Source organism: Colossoma macropomum, unplaced genomic scaffold, assembly GCF_904425465.1.
Source record: "Colossoma macropomum unplaced genomic scaffold, Colossoma_macropomum, whole genome shotgun sequence".
NCBI lineage: Eukaryota > Metazoa > Chordata > Actinopteri > Characiformes > Serrasalmidae > Colossoma > Colossoma macropomum.
In genome coordinates this window covers 21,958,015-21,980,112 of record NW_023494804.1, presented here as the reverse complement: position 1 = coordinate 21,980,112, position 22,098 = coordinate 21,958,015, and the positions used below count along the sequence as shown (strand labels likewise).

General features: G+C 37.1%; 2 protein-coding genes across 2 annotated transcripts in view; one reads left to right on the top strand and one right to left on the bottom strand.

Moving 5' to 3' along the window:
• Window positions 1-11,637, bottom strand: part of cwc27 (CWC27 spliceosome associated cyclophilin) — a 62,072-nt gene extending 50,435 nt beyond the window's left edge. The window contains exons 1-10 of the mRNA XM_036595291.1: window positions 11,450-11,637; window positions 11,110-11,206; window positions 10,217-10,329; window positions 9,914-10,057; window positions 8,879-8,977; window positions 8,296-8,396; window positions 8,009-8,078; window positions 7,746-7,825; window positions 7,535-7,571; window positions 7,162-7,301 (exon numbers count right to left, since the gene is read on the bottom strand). Of these exons, the coding sequence (XP_036451184.1) occupies window positions 7,162-7,301; window positions 7,535-7,571; window positions 7,746-7,825; window positions 8,009-8,078; window positions 8,296-8,396; window positions 8,879-8,977; window positions 9,914-10,057; window positions 10,217-10,329; window positions 11,110-11,206; window positions 11,450-11,491 (923 nt within the window). The 5' untranslated portion in view covers window positions 11,492-11,637. The remainder of the gene's footprint in view (window positions 1-7,161; window positions 7,302-7,534; window positions 7,572-7,745; window positions 7,826-8,008; window positions 8,079-8,295; window positions 8,397-8,878; window positions 8,978-9,913; window positions 10,058-10,216; window positions 10,330-11,109; window positions 11,207-11,449) is intronic.
• A 2,960-nt stretch (window positions 11,638-14,597) lies between these two features.
• srek1ip1 (SREK1-interacting protein 1) lies at window positions 14,598-19,980 on the top strand. The gene is made up of 5 exons (XM_036594954.1): window positions 14,598-14,727; window positions 16,517-16,564; window positions 16,696-16,848; window positions 18,151-18,226; window positions 19,465-19,980. The coding sequence occupies exons 1-5, from the start codon at window positions 14,715-14,717 to the stop codon at window positions 19,649-19,651; spliced, it is 477 nt and encodes a 158-aa protein (XP_036450847.1). The 5' UTR covers window positions 14,598-14,714; the 3' UTR covers window positions 19,652-19,980.
• Window positions 19,981-22,098: the final 2,118 nt, after the last annotated feature.

Below are 22,098 nucleotides of genomic sequence, written 5' to 3'. Positions count from 1 at the left end.
CTATAGTGTCATTTGTGAATGATTACAGGTATGAGCATGTGTTCCTCTGTTTATGTATTACATACACAATACAATTACTTGTTCTACTCCAAGCCATCCAAAATGTTAAGAGTGCCAAGCCTGCAGACTTAAATAATTATTAATAATTCTTCAACACACCACTCTATGGTGAAAGAAAAAAGTATCACTTTGTTTTCAGGAACACACTGTATAATAATATACAATAATATACACATTTTGTTTAATAATGTACAACAATATACACATCTTGTATAATAATAACAACAACACTTATTAAGATCTAATTATTTGTTCAATGAAGCCCAAATTAGAAATTTCTAAACATTTCTTATGCATTAAGCTTTCTTTATTATGAGATGCATTATTATGTAATTGGAGGTCTGTTATAAAAATCTTCATAATTGCATTGCATTATTAGTTGTTATAATGTACAGTAAACACTCTGTTAAGACCTTGTTATGCAAATCATTGAGCATAAATTAATCATCTGAATTTGCATCTTATTAGTGTACAACTGGAATCTTTATCCCTAAAGGTTTTAAGTAACATCTAGGTAGCATTTTTATCAGATGCTTAAAAGTACCAAACAAGCTTTCAGTAAGTCAATTTGCTTCACAAATTCAACACCTCAACATATTTTGACTGCAAAAAAATCTGCATTTGGTTGTTAAATAGACTGAAACTAGCTTAAATATTCTGACCTTGCACATTCTTGGCTATCGAAAAACATGGAATTGTCTTTACTTTAAAATATAGGACGCAAATCAGCTTATTGAAAACTCTTTTAGCATTTTTTCAGCCTCTGATTAGTGATGACAAAGAAGTTGGGAGGCTGTGCAAAATGTGTATAAGAACAGAATTGATGTGGAAATATACAAACCCTACATTTAACTGAACATAGTACAAAGTCAACATATCAAAATGTTAAAACTGAGCAATTCTATTGTGTTTTGAAAAATAAATGCCCATTTTGAATTTGGTGTCAGCAACATATTTTAAAAATGTTGAGACGGGCATTTTTACCACTGTGTTGCTTCACCTCTTCTTTTAACAACACTCTGTAAGCCCATTCAGTGATTTCCACTACAGAATCATGTCTTTTTTAATGCAGTGCTCCCAAAGGGGCCTGTAGATCATGGCCAGCCAGTATTGGTTTTTGGCCTTGTCCCTTGCATACAGAGATTTCGCCAGATTCGCTGAATCTTTTTAATGATACTATGTACCATAGATGATGAGCTCTTTGCTATTTTATGGTGAGAAATGTTATTCTTGAATTGTTGCACTGAGTTGCATTTGCCCACGCAGTCTTTTAAGAGTAACTACACCCTAAGACATTTTTTTCCCATTAACAGCTGAAATGCACTGCTCTGTAATAATAAAATATGCCAGCCTTGCTTAAAATGTGAGCACGTCTTTCCAAACTGTCAAAATATCATTTTTATCTTGCTCAGTTCCGCCTCTGCAGTGCCCCTCTGGTTCAGCTCTGCTATAGGTGCAGATGACGTGCCTTGGTACCGAAGTATCATGAAACGTCACAGTATGCAACCAGTGTTACCGCCCCTGATGACGCCCTACTCGTGCGGCGCTCATAAATATGAAAGCACAGGAGCCTAAAACAAGGAGATAACGACACTGAAGCGCTGAGTTAAATACTCCCAGCACCACCTCACAAGGCTGCGATACGCCAGCTGTCTGTACCAACTGTAAATAACCCAATTAATCTAAGCTTAGTTTGTAATAAAGATTGATGTTCAACATATGACTAGATAACCCAAAGGACCAATTAAGTGAGGATTCACGTTTTCCTTCATAAGTCAAACTCGGGCGCGCGGCTTACTGAGCAGAAATCAACGGCAAGCAACACTGGAACTACGGAAAGCGACAAGGTTCAGGAAATGTTAACGCTAAATGGCCATTGCTACTGATGCTGTCAACCTCTCGTCTGTACAGCCTTTCTCTGACTTTTTTCCCCGCATTCCATAGTTCCAGTGCTGCTTGCTGTTGATTTCTGTTCAGTGAGTGCGCACGCTGAGGGTTCGGTTTACGCAGGGGAATGTGAATTTGAGTGGGAACTGAATTGGATGTAACACCGGAAAGTGCCATGAACAGCTTGCAGAACGTAAGGATTTAGGGCCACTGCAGCAAACTCTGGCTGACCGGTGATGCAGTCTGTGACCTTGATGTCAAACTGAACTGAACATTCTACTGAATGTAGACAGTATTCAAAGAAATCCACTTTATTTATTTGAATTTCAGTGCATCTAAGAAATCTGGACTATAGGTTATATCGAATATGGACCTGCTGAACAGATAATTAGAAGCGAGCTGTCAAGGTTTTAGGGAATGTTCTACCGTTCGGACCTTAATTAAGCCCCAAGTGTTCCTGAAAACAGCATGCAACTAGAATGAATAAATCAATACATAAATAACCCTTCTTTTCTTCCCTGTGGAAAAATATTTGAACATTTCACAAAGTCAAGAACAGACGGTGTGTCAGAACATACTGCAATGCCCAACTAGAATTTAAAACGATATTACAAAAGCCCATTCATAATTATTTTCTGCGAAAAAGACAAAATTACGCACTGCAGTCTTGCAGCAGCAGTGCTGGGGCTGCCAGGTTGGCAGGAGGGTGCTGTTTGCCCCTCTCTGTGGCAGACTGATTTAAGTTAGATGCCAGCATTTCTCTTTCACCTTGCAGGACCTGGCCCAGCCCGGCTCGGCCCGGTGAAGTGAGCCTAGCACAGGCTCTGGCATGCGCATTCGGAGCAGCTGGGCTGGAGTTCAAGTGACTAAGTGTCATTAGTGCTCATTAACACCTCTGAATGAGACACAGCAATGGGTGATCTTTGATCTATGGTAAACACCATCATCTATTCCCTATAGAGGGTGCACTGACCAGAGGCATAAAAACTTGCTGTGTAAACAAGCCCTAACAGAGTTCAGCTGCTTGAAGTGATTTATTTAGCTAAACCTGTCATTGAGAATGGAATGAGTTTGGTATTCTTTCACACTGCATCCCTGGGGGTTAAATAGGGGCTTTCGGAAGAAAACGTTCTTTTATACCGATCTACAAGCAGGCTGCCTTAAAAAGATGTTTTTGCTTTACTTCAGTATGTTTGTGCCTTAACTCACTCACCAGTCACTCTGTTTTCACTTATATAGCATGATATTGTAGAGATGATGGTGAAGAATGAAGTAAAAGACACTGAAAAGAGCCCAAATGAAGCTCTTTATTTGTAAAAATATATGGGGCACAGGCTGCAATGAACCTGGAGCCACTGAACAACTAAACTAAGAGCTGAGGCGTCCTAAAGCGGGTTCTTTATATGCAGAGCAACAGAGGAGGCGCTGCGACAATATCATTGCTGTGAGAGACTGGGAAAAAATGTATGAAATATGAAACGTCATTATTATCAAGACTTAAGTCAACCCGAACTCAAAATGTTTTTACGTTGTTAGTGTCCATGGTCATGTTAAGCATGATTCCTCACACCACATCATTTGAAAGACTAAATTCTTGTTCTGCCATAATCATTTATCGAAATGAATTATTTTTCTTGCCTCTATAACATATTCTGAGTTCTTACTACATCACCTCACACCGGTGGTCAGGGAAGAATAATACTGTACCATTGACAATGAAAAAAAGCCAGAAATAGCTACTATTTCTGTTCAAGGAAATGCTCTTTTATTGAACAAAGCAGAAAAGGCCCTGAGTAACAGCCAGAACAGTAGGGAAGGTCACTTCTAGCCATACAAACTAAACACTAAAACTCACACGAAACAACTCACAGCATGACACAATAAAACACAGCAAACACGTAAACATCTTAAACTCTTAATCTTAAACTAACAAGCAACATCAACAACGGTAGCAGGGTCCTATTAACAGAGTGGGGGAGGCATGCATGGCGCAGCCTTGCATACCATGCCCCTGAAGCCTCTTCTAAAACACAGAGCAAGTGTATACTGTTTATTTCTACCTGCTCTGCTCACGTGAGTGACTGTGTATACCTACATATCATAGCATGTTAAATATCTCTGCACCTTATCCTCACTACCTCATGCTCAGAAATGAGTGTTGTGTCGGCACTGCACTGTCCTGTCTGTTAACTGTGTCTAAGGTCTGTTTTATTTATTGTATTTATTGTATTGTTTCTAGTTTAATGTTTGCACACTCATGTCTACATGTTTGAACTTTGTCTGTACTGTCTTATTCAGACAGAATGACAATAAAAGCCTCTTGACTTGACTTGAAGTGGCAGTAGGCCTGGGCAATAGGGCAGTGTAACTGAATATTTTCAATGATGGACAACTTTCCCCGATGGTGACGTGTAAAATACAATAATCACTGTTTTGGGAAATGAATTGAGAGAGAATTAGAGAGGACTAATTTACCGTTAAACAGCTTGTAAATAATGTGGGAAAAAGGTGTGTGTGTGAGAGAGAGAGAGAGAGAGAGAGAGAGAGAGAGAGAGAGAATAGTTTGTAGTTCTCTCTGCTATGTTCTATAATGTATGTGAATAGGATCAGAAATGGTTGCTGATGTGCTTCAGAACTTCAGCTTGCTTCCAAATGACTCACTGCAGTAAAAATACGAACTAAAATGACTGGATGTTACCGAAGAGCAGCTAATTTAGCTCTAACCTGGAGAGAAAGTCCTTCTGATCTGCCTCTACGGCTGTTGTTCTCAGAAAAGGGTAATAAATAATATTGAAGAAAATGTATATATTGCACACTTTTTTCTGTTAAAACGCTGAGTTTTAATGGGCCATTAAAAGTCTTTAAAGGTCTCCCCACTGTGCTTGCTGTGTGTGACTTCCTGTACAGATTAAGTGTCCCAGTGGTAAGTTGAACTATAAAAATGCCACCGTAACGACAGAAAATGCCTTTTTGTTATGTGGAAAGCATGTGCACATGGCTTTGGAAATCACTTGCAGTTTTAAGTAGCACGAGCAGGGAGCGCTATCAGCAAGTCGCCACAAATCTACGCCAGAAGCTCATGAATGCATGTGTTTGCAACAATGTTTACTATAATGACCGATGAAATTGTTCTCAAAAGATGTTGGGTTACCCGATATTATATTATTCAATGTGTTTTATCATTTATAAGGAATTTTAAAGAATTCTATGAAAACAACTAGAAATGATTGTGCTAATATCTTTAGATATCGTCCAGATAATGTCCATATAACCATCAGCTCCCCCAGAGACCCTCCCTGAAGTATATACCACAACATGTGACGAAAGAAAATGTGACTTCCAAATCAAGTTCATTCTTAAAAATCCCCTGCATTCAAAGACGTATTAAGACAGCTTATTATGGTAATATACACTGATATCTGTTTCAAATGTGTTACTATAGTGCAGAATTCACAATTTTCCATTGAAAATACAATGTAAACTGTGTATTTATATGTGAAGCAGTTAGCCTAAGCCACTTTTGCTCCACTAGAAGCTAGTAGCAAGAACAGCCTAAGCTTTACATATAACCATGTAGATTAATTCAAGTTTGGAGAATAAAGACTCAAATCTAACGGAAAAAATCTATGTTTTTGCGTGTGAAGCTGTTAGCTTAAGCTACTTTTTGTTTATATACTTGTAGCACCAGAGGCTAATGTTAGCTTAGCGAGAAGGCTAAACCACCAGCCATTCCGACTCACTGACGCTGCACTGAGGCAAGTTTAGAGGATAAAGATTCAAACTTGAAGGGAAACTAAGTAACACTCAAGTGACAAAGACAGAACATTTCTGATTATTAATGTTACTGTGGGAGCTTATTTTTGTTTATCTGCCTGTCTGTAACTCAGGTAGAGATAGTCGTGCATATTCATAGATCTTCAGACTTTTATGAAGACCCTGTTTGCACCTGGTCACTTTGTGTGACAATTATCCGGATTGCATCCTGATAAGATTTTAGCTATGTGCATTTACACTTGCCAGTCAAATGCGTCTCCAGTGAGTTGGACTGAAATCCGATTGCTGTGTGGGACGGAATATGCAAATCCAATCATTATGCTTCAACCCATTAAGGTTCTTTATCTTCCACTGACACTTCAGTCATGTTCTTTGGAAGCCATGTTTCGAGAGCTGTTTAGTTAGTTGTTCGAATATTGCATGTTTCCTGTAAGTCGTCTACAGTTTGTTTTGCACAGTGGTGTCTGTCAATATTGCTTTTAAGCATTTCGTTTCGTCTGGTTCCCAGTCATGTGTGTCCTCCATGCATCTTACTCGTGGACACAGATCACATGTCCAATGACGTACTGCATGGGGAGGAGTTTCAGTTATCGAATGTGTCTTGAAGAGACGAAAGCTATTACGTGGCTCAAAAGTGGGTCTCAAACTACCTGTAGTAGTTTGAACGATCGGATTTGCATCTGTTTTAAACGTATCTTGGGTGCATTTATGCTTGCATTTTTATGTGACCTGGCCTTATCCAGATATAATCCTGACACTCAAAATGCATGAAGTGACAGGTGTAATCAGGATCAATGAGTGTTGAGGTTTAGGGACCCCTATGCCATTTTAAATTTGTGCAGCCCCAGACAGCCCATAACACAAGCCAAACACTACCACCCCGTCAAGCCTAATCGCAGTGTATGATTCCTGCACTTTAACATAACCTTTAACTCTCCACAGAGAAAATATTAGCAGAGTGACAACTGATCAAGTGCAAGGGTTTGTTTCTAATAGTCACAAAAATGCAACACTTTAAACAGACTCTATAACTACACAAACAGCCATTTCTTGCCTGACAGTATCTTATTAGGTCTGTTACACTAATATTATGGTAAACACAGGATATCCACCAAAAGGTTAAAGACAATTGAAAGGAGTCCTAGTGCCTCGGTGACTGTTCGTTACAATGCTGCCACCTGCAGTACACTGGTGGTATTACTGCTCCAACAAAATATAGGGCTTTGATCTTGACATGTTTTCAAACACAACATATCAGAATTATAATTGTTATATATCACCAGTGTCAACTAGCAAAAGAGAATTTTTCTCACATTTTTGTAATATGAAAGCAATTTGATGACTGAGCTTCTTCATCAGCTGACATTTGTACATAAAAAAGGGGGCACTGAGACGGGAAACTTTATTCTGCAGAGCTAACACATAAGAATACGTTCTTACCTGCGGCTGCTCTTCTTTTCTCTCATCTCGCTAACATCAGACATCTCTTCCTCCATCTTCTCTTTCTTCAGTTTCTTTGAGATGCGTTCTCTCATTTCCTCTTTCGCTAAATCATCATCATCATCATCTTGTTCCTCTCCCTGAACAGCACAGGGCAGATGTGGCAAAACACATATCCAAAATACACACTCTAAAATAGAACTTTTCAGAAAGGAAAGTACTCTAACTTTAACATAGACTTTAAAATATCATAGAATTAATTTAATAACGATGTCAGTCATGTGTAAATTACAGTATTTCCACATGGTCCCAGGGAAAGTTTTATAGCCTGGTATTTGAAATACATTTAAGACAAATGTAATTAAGGACACACCTCTGAAACATCCCCTTCTGCACCTTGGCTTGCAGAGCTGCAAAAAAAAGAGCAATATGGGTTTTTTTTTTCATATTCACTGGCAGGTATGTGCTCAGATGATTTGTATCTACACTCCATCCTCACAAAGTAAACATGGCTTTAAAGGTATCAATCCACCAATCTGCCTCTATGAGACCAAATTTTATTTTAGCAGCTGAGGGTTGATTACCTGTCAACAACTGGCACTGAGCTTAACTTGGGATCATCCTTTAAAAGGTCATGACTACTTTTGCTTTTTCCTTTCAAGGTCTGCAACAGAGGAGAACATAGATTCATTTATTTAGCAATAAGTGAATCAATGGACCATACAATTTACACCTAATGACAACAGGCACACTAAAGGACGTAGCTTTTGATATGTTTTTTAAACAAATATAAATATAAATATAATATTCCTTTTCCAACTGTATTTGTCACATTTTTAAAGTCTACCTGGCTAACTTGATTGACCATCTCCTCCTCCTCTTCTGCCTCCTCACCAAATGACAGCAAGCTGAAATTTCTGATTAGAAAGAAAATGTATCACATGGTTAAAACAATGTCAGGTCAGCATGTTCAACAAATTAAGTGTTTTTAGTAATGAAACACGTTTTCTCATCTCATAATTAAGATTAATAACTAGAAACCTAAAAGGTTTTCAGGTCATTTAACTTGAGATCAGCATGTTTTCCATCATCAATGTCCATAGTAAATGCACTAAGGAAGACTGTCTTTCTTACTTTGTTGCCTTGGACTGAGACTTTTTCCCCTCCTCTTTGGATTTCTCTTTTTTGACTTTTATTTCTCGAGGCACAATGTCATCAAAGGCTGAATGTAAGACCTGTGGGAGAGAAATTGGACACCTGCAAAATCTCAAAGTAATGGACAGTTAAATTCCGCTATAATACTGCAAAAGTTTTGGTGTCCCTGGTCAAATTACATGTTTTGATGTTTTCCTTATTGAAAATAAGTTAACACATCTTCTACAGAGAACATACTTCTGCTCATTTCAGTAATATGTACACATTATTAACACATTATGTTAATTTGCTGAATTTAACATAACAAAAAACAAACATAAAATGTGGCTTTTATGTTTTTAAGTTGTGGCACATTTTATATTTTATGCTTTATTTTCTTCCCAATATGTTAAGCTTAAAAACAAATGGAAACTGTCTACTAAAAATGCCATAATTAAGTTTGTTCTCTGTAAAGAATGTATTAACTTGTTTTTACTTAGAAATCAATAAAACATGTAATTTGACCAGGGGTGTTTAAACTTTTGCATCTAACTGTATAATCCCTAAGAAAACCTGCTCATACCTCTGTAGATCGGATTTTGTGTGGATTCAGTGGCCGCTCATTACTGTCACACTCCACCTCTGCTAACCTTAACATGTTATACACGGTGTCACCTGTGACCTGGAACCAAGAGTATAACAGGTATAAGATGAAAAAGAACATATTTATGCAGTAATTATGACCTATGAACATGCAGTGGGAGGATAAATTTGATACCGTACAATATTGTGCTTTTTTGGTTTTAAAAATAACACCATTACACATAGGCCAAAATACAGGTATTTTATAAATTAATTATTAATATTTTTTACATATATTATGCTCATCGTACCCTTACAAACTACCAAATGCATTCCTATCTTCTTAAAAATTTAAATGAGATAAATAAAACATAAAAGATATTCCCAATCCTATTGACAACCACACATTAAAAATAATTAAATAAATCACATCACATTTTTCAGAGGTATTTACCAAAACCACATGACCAAATCAACTTAACTCTTTATTGGGGTGGGCAATATGGCCACATGTTAGCGTTATGCTTAAAAATTACGCACATTTTTGAATATATCATGGGTATTTTTAGTATTTCTATACTGAACAAATGCACATAACATAAAAAGATTGATTTAGATCAATTACAGAGTGTCTGTAAACAACAACCAGTGACCAGTATGAGCAAAAGTTATACATTAAATTTTAAAATGATATATGAATTAAATTTTGAAAAAGAAAATTATATTGCACCATAAAGTAAATGATTGGATGCAAGTCTATTGTGCCATTTTCTTATTTTATTAATTGATAGTTATTAACAGTTTAACATTTTTCCTACTGTTCTTTTTTTAAATAGTTTAGTTTTTGCAAATGCTAAATATCTGTTCTAACTTCTTCATAAACCTCAAAAAAACAGAATATCTTGATGTAGTATATTGTGTATTGCGAAAAACAGCATTGCGTATTGTGAAATTATATTTGTCCGATTGCCTTACTTATTATTGCAAAAGGAATGCTTTAATGCTTTTAAAATCCAAAGACAAGAAGAAAAGTCACCTTTCCAAAAATGGTGTGCTTGTTATTGAGTTCATCGGCCCGCCCCAGCGTGAAGAAAAACTGGCTTCCATTATCGTGTGGTCCTGCGTTTGCCATGGCCACCAAACCTCTCCTGTTGAAGCGTAATCTGGAGTGAAACTCATCCTGCACCACGAGAACAAAACATAGCACTGAAACATAAATCATGTGAAAGGCAACAGAATATCAAAACACCAGCTATTCATTCATTTAGGTTCACAGAAGCAACCAAATCATGATGCAGCTACTCAAGCAATTCAGGCAGGTTAGAGTAAAATGTCTTACCTTGAAAGGTCGGCCGTAGACGGACTCTCCTCCAGCTCCAGTGCCGGTGGGATCACCCCCCTGAACAATGAATTCCGGCACCACACGGTGGAATATTGTACCATTGTAGTAACCTAGCACAAAAGTAAACAACATCTGTATTTTAGTTTAAAAAGTTTACTAACAGTCATAGTTAGCAGAAACAAGTAAGGTCACCATACCCAAAGCCAAGTGTCAGCTAGAGGGGAATAATGCCTCCCAGCATTGGGCTGTGGAGCAGTGGAAACACATCTTCTAAAGTGATGGAGCTCCATCGAATATCCTTTAAATAAGTTGGAGCTCCAGAACTAATCATCCAACATCAGTACCTGACTTGACTAATGCTCCTGTGGCTGAATGCAATCAAATCCTCAGAGCAATGTTCCAACATCTACGCTCTGAATAAAGGTGGTCTTTCAACGGTTCTATAAAGCACCAAAAAACATTCTTATATTGTTACAAACTTGACTAGCAGAACTCTTTATGGAGCGATATAGAACCATCTACAGCACATTCTCCATCAATATGAATATTTCACCACGCAAAGAACCATTTAAGCCTGCAAAAGTGATCAAGGTTCTATTTAGAACCATTGTCTTTACAAAGGAACCCCTAAAGGATCATTTTTTAAGAGTGATAGTGTACAGCCTTCCTAGAAGTGTAGTGGCTGTTACTGCAACAAAGGAGGAACAAACTCCCTAATAATGCCCTTGATTTCAGAAGAATGAGCAGGTCTATAAATCTTTGGACATGTAGTGCATGTTTGGTATCATTCACAAAGTATTATTAACAAAGTACCCCAACCTATATCTATATTTACCCCAACCCCATCCTACATTTATAACTTGTTTGTAAAGGAGACTGTGCAGGTCTACCTTCCATGCATAGCTGGATGAAGTTCCTGCAGGCCTTGGGAGCTTCTTTGGACCACAGTTCTACATCAATATCACCAGCAGTGGTCTTAATTAAAACCTATGAGGAGATTAAGGACACAGAAAACATTTAGAAGAACATATATCAATTTAAAATAAATAGCTTTAATATCACTGTAAGAAAAACTATAATAAATGCAGTGCTATGGAACAAAAAATGTTTAAAATTCATTCGTTCATATTATGGACCAATGCCTAATTTAAGCAAAGTTAAAAGCTGAAAAGAGGCTGTATTTACTTTATTTAGCTCGCTAACTCAGCTAGCCCATTAGCTACTACGCACCTTGCCATTTGTTGGTGGCTCCTGGATGTATATGTTGCTCATGTTACTTTATATTTCTGTCAGACTGAGACACAGCGACCGCAAAAGGACAAAAACAACCAGAAAGAATTTCGCAGAAAATGTTTATCACGGTAACAGAGCTCTCCACCGCCGCCAGCTTAGACCTCTTCTTCTTTCACATGTTTATTGCTGCTTGAGCGCTGTGTAGCGCATTGCTGCCACCTACAGTACAGAGGGCGATTTTCCCCTTATGGTGCACTTCAGGGGTCCCAAATAATGCACTGGTCCAATATGCACAGGTTAGACTGTGACGGAATACAAGTCTTGGAAATATATATTCAGAATTCAGAAATGAAGTATCTGTATTCAGTCTGAGATACATAAAGGCAATATTCAAAATGCAGTTTAAATTTACATTTTTAGAAAAATATTTTTAGAATGTTCACTCACTAAACAAAATAAATAAATAACTAAAAACTCTAAACTCTAAAGAGGACATCTTTATAAACACTAACGTTCCTGAGTAGACTGATAAATCAGTGTGATCAGTTATCAATTTCAGTGCTACTGAGCTCTGCTAAAACCTGAGTAGACAGATAAATCAATGTGATCAGTTATTAATCTCAGTGTTACTGAGCTCTGCTAAAGCCTGAGTAGACTGATAAATCAATGTGATGATCGGTTACTAATCTCAGTTTTTAATCTCAAGTTACAGCTAAAAATGATTTACATTGGGCATAGAAGTGCCTCCATTTTTCAGGTTGAAAATAGTTCTGTTCAACCACAAGCATAAAAACAGATTAAACAACATCGTGTCTTCACATTACTGTGTGACTCATGAATATGTATTTTTATGTCTTCAACTATTAGGTTGATACATGTGCCCTCTGGTGGGGGTGTATAATAATTGACTGCATCCAAAACTGTACACTACTGTATTATGCAAATGATACTACTACTAAGTAGAACATGGTAGTATATGGTTTTGGGAGCAGCAATTGTCTCTTTATAAGCTAGTGGAACAGAGCTAGGGGGTCAGCTCAAGTTCCATGAGGTTTATTGCTTTTGTTAGATCTTTGATCTTTGATCTTTAGATTTTTTTTTATTTTTTTTGCAGTATGACTCTTTATAGCCTCAACTATAGTGACGTTTCACTCTTTAGGCTGAATTCTCAGCGGAAGTTGATTGATTTGAACAAACAGACAAGCTTTTGCCTTTTACACCCCTATAAATCCACACAGCAAACCTATGAAGGATTCATTTTTGTGCACATAAGTATGTCCATAAGTGAAAATAATCAAAATTTGTCAGTTAACACAGAATACATACACTTTCTATTTTCTTTTTTACAGATCTTTTCCACCTTTCTCACCAGTTTAATCATATCCAATTCCACCCACTAGTTAAGACTCCCCCAGTCACACAATACCACCAGCACTAGGAGGGCGCAGGCAAACACAGCCTTCCTCCGAGACCTGTAAAGTACCACCGCATCATTTGAACTGTCGCTAACGCAACGTCAATGGACAGCTGAACGCGCTTGGAGGAGAGCGCTAACTACCAGATCTGTTACGTCAGCTAACAGACGCTTGCGCTGGCAAGCATCACGCTGAGTGATGAGGGGAGAGGGAGGGCCATCCTAACCACCCAGAGAGAGCGAGACCAATTGTGCTCTCTTGGACTCCAGGTCACGGATGGCTACATACACGTTTTTTATTACCACCGAAAAGTAACGAGGTACAAACAACATTCAAGAACTGAAAATATCCTTCCATTCATTGCCGGGGATTCATAGAAACAAAAATGATAACATTACACAATTTCACATTATATTTATTATATTCTTTCATTGCAGTGATTGTGTAAGGATGACATTGTATAAATATCTTCTAAAAAGTGCACACAATTAGGTTTGGAGAAAGAACATGTTATTTTATGAATATGGAACTTCCCTAACAAGAAGCAATGGTGACATATCTTCTTACTTCAAACTCATCAAATCTGAAACAAAATAAAAAGTCGAATATTTCAATCCTTATGATACTATTAAGTGTTTTTCTATTAAAGCTTTGCACATCTATCCAGAACATTCTTGTGTAAACACAGTGATGAAACAAGAAAACAGAACAACTGACAGCGTCAGCCTCCGTGACGTCAGATCACCGTGCGAAACCCGGTTTTGAAACTTCGAATCATTTCGGAGGGACTGATTCATTTTGCTCGAACGATTCGGACCGGGCATCGTTAAAGGGGAACTCCACCGCTTATTCAAAATTTCGGCAAGATTAAATGTTAACATACCAGCAGAGTCATTTAGAGTGGTTTGGTGTGAAATGCTCCGTTTTAAAGAACCTTAACGAGTCAGAACTATTTACAGTGGTCGTGATAGGAACCAGACGTCCACCTCTAAAAGCTCCCTCACAGAAAGCTGTGACATGAAGTGGTTATGAATACACTTGTTTTATGGTAGTCGTGTGACAAAGTTTCCTCTAGACGTATTTTAATCAATGCATTTTAATTAGTTCTTGGTTGTGCGAAACATGAAAGGTGCTGTAAAGCAAAATAGTCACCAAAGAGGACAATTTTTTTCAGACTGACCATCATCATCACTCCATAAAAACACAGAAGACACGTGAAGGTTTACTGGTGCTTTTAGGTGGTTTTTAGAAGTGGTCGTATTTGTGATGTAGATATTGGGACCCCTGGTTCCCACTGCCACTGTAAAGAAAATCTGTGTTGTTCTTTATATTGTAATCATCGAAAAAAATGTGGAATTCCCCTTTAAATCTAACATTTCGGACATCAGTTCGTATCAGTCCTCTCTGAATGACTTTGTTTACATCTTAATGATTTTATTATTCGAAATTTTTGAAAAATCAGTGGGGTTCCCCTGTATGCGTGCCTAGGCCCCGCCCTTCGGCTTCTTCGCTGCAGCTCTGTTATCGGTTCGTATCACTGCTGCCATCTCACTGGCTCGGATGTGCAGAACATTTTAAGTTAAAAAGGGGTTAAAAACAATTAGAACATTCACTACATGGAACAATAAATACTGATAACATACAAACATTTCCAGTGTCTCATAGTTCTCGCGCGCTTTCGTTCTTTTTCTTTCTTAAATGAAATACCAGACACCACCTGGATGTTTCCCATCGGACTCTTTTAAGAGACGGACTTAAAAGACATAACAGTTACAGGAGGTGTGAATTGTGTTGTTTTGTAGAGATTTGAGGAGGTTTTCTCACTGAAAGCTCTTTGATTGGCTGGAATGGCTCTCCCGGGTATGTATGATTTATAGAACTATCTGTCAGAACTATAGGTCAGAATTCTGTCTGTCTGCGAATGTTCTAGAACATCCAGATCATTCGAAAAAAGTTCTAGAACATCCGCAGCAGCAGCAGCGCTGTTCACAACCTGCAGGTGTTGCACACATTTATTACTAATAATATTTAACAGTATAATGGCAGAAGGAAGCTTTCTGAAGCAGCTTTCCTTTAAATTCTCTCAGAAAAGTCTTCATTACTCGAAGCTGTTACAGGAACCCTGACTGTTAAAGATATGTAAGCTTCAGTGTGGTGTACGTGTCTAATACTATTAAAACGTGATGTCTAAGCCAACCAAAAAAAATTATGTTTGATTAAAAACAGTCGGATTCCCTCTACTAGTACACTGTTAAAAATATTGTTCTTCAAGGGTTCTTTAGTAACGGGAATTGTTCTGTATAGACCCATGAGTTTCATATAGAGTACGATGTGCATGCTTAAATGGTTCTTCAGAATGATGGAGAATGTGTTGGGTCTGGTTTTTGAAAATGGTTCTGTATAGCACAGAAAGAGTTCTGCTATTGTTATGATGTCAAGCTTGCAACAATAGAAGAACCCTTTTTGGTGTTATATAGAACCATTTTCAAAAAGTGTTTCATACAGACACAACACATTCTTCATCAATCTGAGGAACAGTTTAAACATGCAAGTTGTTCAATATAGAAGTCATGGTTCTAAATAGAACCATTCCCATTCACTATAGAACCCTTGAAGAACCATTTTTAAAGAGTGTAGGGGATTTTGTTGTTGAATCAAATGGTTGCTGTTTCTTCTCAACCGAGTGGAGAACAGCAAACTAAATATCTGAGTCAAATATATCGTTCAGCCTTTGCAACTTTTCACTAGAAATTCTCTGCTACTTTTGCCCATCTGTCATGTTTTTAGTAATAAACAAAACACTTCCGTTTGGTTTATACATCATATGTTAATAATTCTGGACATTACACTCTTTTAAATCATACAAGCCATAAATAATTCCGCTCATCTGCATAATTCAGTCTTTAAGATGTAAGCAAAATCATTCAGGGTGTTTTAATGGGAAGTAGCTCATTGTAGAGAACTTTACCAACATTACCGATTTCTTTACAGTGGTGGTGATGGGAACCAGGGGTCATGATGTCAGCAGCCCAAAACAAAAAACACCAAAATAAGTTTTCTTTCAGTTATGTTTTGCCTTACAGCACACTGCATGTACCCTCTGCCATGAACAGATATAAAGAAAATATGTCTTTGGCCAAAATCTTATTGTAATGTCTCAGGGTATTCAAACATGAGTACATCTCATGTAATAGCTTTTTGTGAGGGAGCTTTTAGAGGCATTGAACTCTTCAGATGTCTGGTTCCTATCACCACCGCAAGTTTCTCTAGAACGGAGCATCTCACATCAAACCATTCTAAATATTTTTGATTACAGTATACAATATTTTGACTATTTAGTTATACAGAAATTTTTAAAAAATGGTAGAATTTCCCTTTAACAAGTTTCTAGTGATTTAAAAGCATGTCATTTGTTTCTAAAGCAGTAAAGGCAATTTCTAACGTAAACATGACACTGAGTTGTGTTACATGATAACATTAAATCACATATTAAATAAAGAGGCTTAAGATTTACAGCTGCTATTTATAGCAAATATATATACACATATACCTTTATACGTAACATCACAGTAGGTTGCTTAAAGGTGGAAGTATTTCTCAATATTATGATGCCTTCTAAATGTTCACAAGACAATTATTCTTCTAACAGGTGTTAACAAGGATAACATTCGAGCTGGATGCAAAAGATGTGGCTATCGTAAGTATTCAACATTAAACGTTTATTTTTGTTATGCAGCTAATCTGGCAAACTTTGCATCAGTCAGATCAGTGTAATGTTCTTTCAGTTACTTAATTGAGTTAAATATTTTCTTTTTGTGTCTTCAACAGCGGGTCATCTTACATTTGAGTGTCGGAACTTTGTGCGGGTGGACCCGAGGAAGGATATTGTTCTGGATGTGAGCAGCACAAGCAGCGAAGAGAGCGAAGAAGAACAGGAAGCTGTCGATAAGGACAAGATCTTTGGGAGCAGCCATTCTAAAGGTTTGTCATTTGATATTAAGTGTGTAACATACATTATTGCAGTTTACAGCCATATCCAAAAGTTTAAACACCTGCTGTCTAATAACATGTTTTGTTGATTTGAAGTGAACATCAGAAAATACAATCAAAATATGTCATTTTTCATCATATTTTAGTGCACATTTTCTGTTTGTTAACAGCAACTACGTTAATCACTCTCTGCTCTTGAAAAGTGAGGGCTATTTATAATGCCTACACAGCTGATATGAAGCTGACAGTCTGTACTTTTAACTTCTTGGTTGCCACTTCATTTAAAATCCAGAGTTCTGGATTGTAGTCAGAAACTGTGTTTTGTTCAAAAAATTTCAGTACTGATACATTGAATTTGTGAATGATACTTTTTAAAAATGCTGTCTTTTAAATACAACTAAAATTTTAAGTTAAATGTAATATGTTGCTTTAAAAATATATTTTTATCCATAATAAAAAATAATCCAATTTTTCAAAAAGAAAATTGAATTGAACAGTATGACGCTATTTATCATTCTGGTGATAAATTACATCACAATATGTCACACTATGCTTTTCTGAACATACCATCAGTATTTAACACTGAACAACTGCATTGTTTGATTACAAAGAGAGGAAAATTAGGCCTGTTTAAGTGGATTTAGATCACTGCAGGTTGTGAAATGTTTATTACAAATTATTGTATTTATAGTTCTCCATAGTAGTTTTTAAATGTGCAATTACTGATGCTTTTTTATTGGTTCAAACTTATCAAACCTCAGAAAAAAATATTGTGGCATATCTTGTATTGTGAAAAATTGTTCAGTGTCATTATGTTTTTGCCATATCACCCAGCTGTAATGACACACATAGTTTTCTGTACATATTTTAAATTGACACCAATGACTGGGTACAGAAAATCAGTACCCAAAAGGCACCGACTGAAACAACGATGGGCCCAGCGAATAAAAAGAGAGGTCCAAGTTCTGGTGGTATTTCATAAAAGTAAGTCAGTGTTACATGAGAACAGTTCATTGTTCAGTAAATACTATAAACTAGTAGCTGCCATGTCAGATAATACATCAAGTCTGATGAAACACTTGCTCAAAAATTGGATTTATCTCTGCTGAGAAAACTGCATGAAGAGCAGCTCTAACGTTGCTCCATCTCCGCCGGAGAAACACACAACAACCAAACACAGACACAAGTCTTGTCAGTGAGGTACTTGATACTTGATACATTTCTTGTCTTTCCACAGTAAGAGCAGCCACTTCACCCACCGAGTTTAATCTGAGTTTGATGCTCCCTTTGCAGGTTCCCACGAGGATTCAAAAAAGGAAAAACATAAAAAGAGAAGAAAAGAAAAATCCCATCGAAAAGCAAAAAAGAGGTACCCTTGAAACCATTTGTGAAAACAAGCCTGTATATACAGCTGTGTGCACATGTTGTGGCGCCCCTGGTGAAATATTATTTTGTTGATTTTCCAAGTATAAATAAAACAACTATTACTATTTATTTGCTGAATTTAACATAGTGTGGCATGTACAAAGGTTATATAAATAACTTATTTGTTATAATTTTTCCAACATGTTACATTCAGCAAATATGGATGTACATTTTATAGTTGTATACCAATGTATGTATACAAACGGTTATGTCAAGCTACTACAATAAAATATGTCCTCTGACAGGAATGTCTGTTTATGATTATCTACAAAGAGGTTTCTGCTCATTTTTAAGCTCTTTTTGTTTTACTGATAATGGCGTAGCTGCTCAAACCAAGACCTGACACCCTCAACCGCTTTTTTTCTGTGCTTGCCATTTGGATTTGTGTAGTGTTACTGAGTATTCTGAACAGCATGAAGGGTTTACTAATGTACAAAAAGACTTAAGATTTTAATGAACATGGCCACTTTGATCACTCCAGCTTTGATAAAGTGGGAAGCTTTCTCACCGTTTCCAAAAAAAGTGAAAATAATCACATGAGGAAAGCACTAACGTTATTGACTGAGTGTTTTTTGTTTTGTTTTTAGCTCATTTTGACTCATTTATAATAGGATAGCTTTTACCACCCGCTCCCTGTAAACATTACATAAACTCAGAAGCTCAAACTATATGAGAACTGTAAGGAGTGAAATATACAGTATCTTAAACGTTCTGATGTTAAACAGCACATAGGCATTTTTCAGTACTTATGAATCCATAGATTTTTCCTTTTTTTTCCTCCAAAATGCACTGCTTGTGTGGGCACTAAGTTGATGTTGATGCTGCTGAAAGCAGAAGCGAGGCAGAGTATTGCCGTTAATGGTCAAAATGGATAATCTTTTATCTTAAGTGGTCTGCTGGAGTGTCCTTGAGTCCTCTAGCCATGTAACTATTTGTATGGTTTTTAGGACTTTTTAAAGTAAAGTAGTTTTCTTCTTTTGTTTGAGAATATATATTAAATCACTACTTATTGTTTTATTATTTTTTTGCATTGTACTGCTCAGATAAACAGCTTTCCACTGCACCCCTTTTAAATACAATTTTCTCAGGTGTCTAAGACTTTTGTACAGTACTCTACACATATGCAAGCATGTTTTTTTTCCTCACAGTTTCAGTTTTTCATTTGTTCTTTACTTTATTCAGGTCTTATTCATCCAGTGATGACGACGACGACGAGGAGAGCAGGAAAAAGAAAAAGCATAAAAGCCATAAGAAGAAAGACAAAAAGGAGAAGAAAGAGAAGGAGAAACGGCGCATGAAAAAGCGTAAGAAGAAACACACTCAGTCCTCCTCATCGGACAGCTCCAGCGGATCTTCAGACACAGACTGAAAAATAGCTTGTTTTAATGCAAGCTCACAAAGGACCACATTCAGTACAGCATCTTTTCTGAAGCATACACAACAGGCATATGGATCATTACTTGTAAAACATTGCGAGCTAAAGAAACCCAAAAGGAAGCAAGTTTTCAGAGCCATGTGTGAATATGTTACTGTTAGAACAGTGCATTTTTCTCCTGTAATAAGTAGCCGTGTTCTCGTAAACAGTTTCTTTTTATCGGTGCTGGTTGGAAAATGATCTTTTCTCACTGTATTTTTCATGCTATTGTATGATTTTTGTACAGAAATTAAATAAAAAAAAACACATGGCTGTTACATTTATGCAGTGCATACTGACTTAATTTTCTGTCTTCTTAATGAGAGCAACAGCTTATTAGACAAGCCTGGTGGTTAATTGATTTATTAGGGGTCAAAGCATCATAGGTGCATGGAACATAAGTGCTTTTGCTAGGAATTTTCTTCTTCTTTTTCTGCCTTAGAAGTGACTGGGGAGAAGACCCCATAAGGCATCCAAACACCAAAATTGGAGGGTAGGTGTAATATCTCCCTCACTATTCAAGGAAGGGGAATGACCCCATTTGGCCTTATAGTGTCACTATAGAGCAGCCTTTTACGTTTTGGACCATATCTCCTGAACCGTGAGGCCTACACTCAAAATTCTTGCCTTAACATAATCCTTGTTTTATTCCACATGAACAGCTCCCTGGGTCTTCTAAGCTCTACCCCTGAAATTGTTGAGATAATTGGCAAGTAGTCTGAGGTTTTTCAAGATGTGTACATTTTGGTCTCAAAACGTTCACAGGAGTCTGGAGGTCAAGAATTATAAAAAAAAAATGGGATATTTATACACAGTATAGCCGCCAGGTGCCAATTAAGCCTTTCAGGGTTTCGGGGTCACTTTGGCCAATGCTCTTAAAACATAAGTGTCTAATACTGTAAATGATTTTGAGGGAGCCCACCAAGATTGACACCAATTATTCAACAGGGGGCGCTATAATATCCAAAAAACTTGCTCAGCAACCACTTGGCCTATTGAACTAACACTTTGCATGCTGTATCTTTAGGCCACTTTATAACAGAGATATTAAAGACAACTTGATAATTATACAAATATGGCCACCATTGCCCAACAAGCTTTCAACGGGCATTTGGAGGGCTTAGCATTGGCCAGTCATCATGAAAATTGGTTGACGTGTCCACATCTCTAATAGCCGATCAAGTTTGACCCCAATTGGCCGTAAGGGGCATTTGGAGGGCTTAGCATTGGCCAGTCATCATGAAAATTGGTTGATGTGTCCACATCTCTAATAGCCAATCAAGTTTGACCCCAATTGGCCATAAAGGGGTGCTATTCAACAAAAACAAGTCCTATTAATGTTATCTTTGAAAAGAATAAATTATATCACATGTTCACTGAGACTATGATTTTTTTCATATACAGGTCTTTTATAATTCTTAAATGTTTTTCTGCAAAAGTATGAAAAATTAGCTTTTTTGAACTAGTCTGTGGAATTCAATCAAATTTTCTCAAATTTGGTCTTAAACAATCTGTGAAGTCTTTAGGTAAATAATGAATCAAAAAAACGTAACATTGATGCACATCAAGACATCACAGCACAGCTAGATGCACAGCTAGACATCAAACTGTTCGACTTTTTCTAACATAAGTGCCTATAAATCCATGTTTCTCTGATTGTGACAAAATTTGACTCTTCCATGTACACCTCCCTCCTGCTTTTCAAGCACACAAGACTGACTGGCCTAAAGAGGGCGATACAGCATAGTGTTTTATGATTTGGTCCGTACTTACTAAACCTACGTTAATCTTCCTAAGTGTCAGGTTTCAGTCCTCGTGGGCCAAAACACTGCAGACTTTAGCACACTGCCTCATTAAACACACCTGATTCAGCTCATCAGCTAATTAGCAAGGCCTTCATGAACTGAATTCAGAGCATTAAATGAGGGCAAACGCTAATCTCCACAGCACTTTGGCCCTAAACGTCCCCAGTTTGACATGCCTATCCTAAACCGAGAGGGTTCAGCCATAATTCTTGGTGCTGCTGATTTCTTGACTCATACTAAAGCAATATTCATTCAAAATGCAAAATGGCTTCCCTGGAAAAAATTTAGATATGTTTAATTTTTTTGAATAACATTTTATTCAAAAAGACCCTGAATCTAAATAATTAATTAAAAAAAATACAATTTGGAAACAATATGGCTGCCATGTGTCAATTAAACCCTTCTGGGTAGAGCTTAATTTACAAAAATGGTTACAGATTATGATTGCTTTGACCAGTTTTCATGAAACTTAGGAGTCTTATACCCAACGTGAAGAAGCCCACCAAGATTGGCACCAATTTTTTAATAGTAGGTGCGATAATATCCCAAAAACTGCTTCTCATCAACTGCTTATCAGATTGAGCTGAAACTCTGACA

What these genes read in the sequence shown, in the direction of transcription:
- srek1ip1 (XM_036594954.1), top strand. An exon ending in ATGCAAAAGATGTGGCTATC is followed by an intron (nt 16,565 to 16,695) that starts GTAAGTATTCAA and finishes TGTCTTCAACAG; the next exon opens with CGGGTCATCTTACATTTGAG. An exon ending in TGGGAGCAGCCATTCTAAAG is followed by an intron (nt 16,849 to 18,150) that starts GTTTGTCATTTG and finishes CTCCCTTTGCAG; the next exon opens with GTTCCCACGAGGATTCAAAA.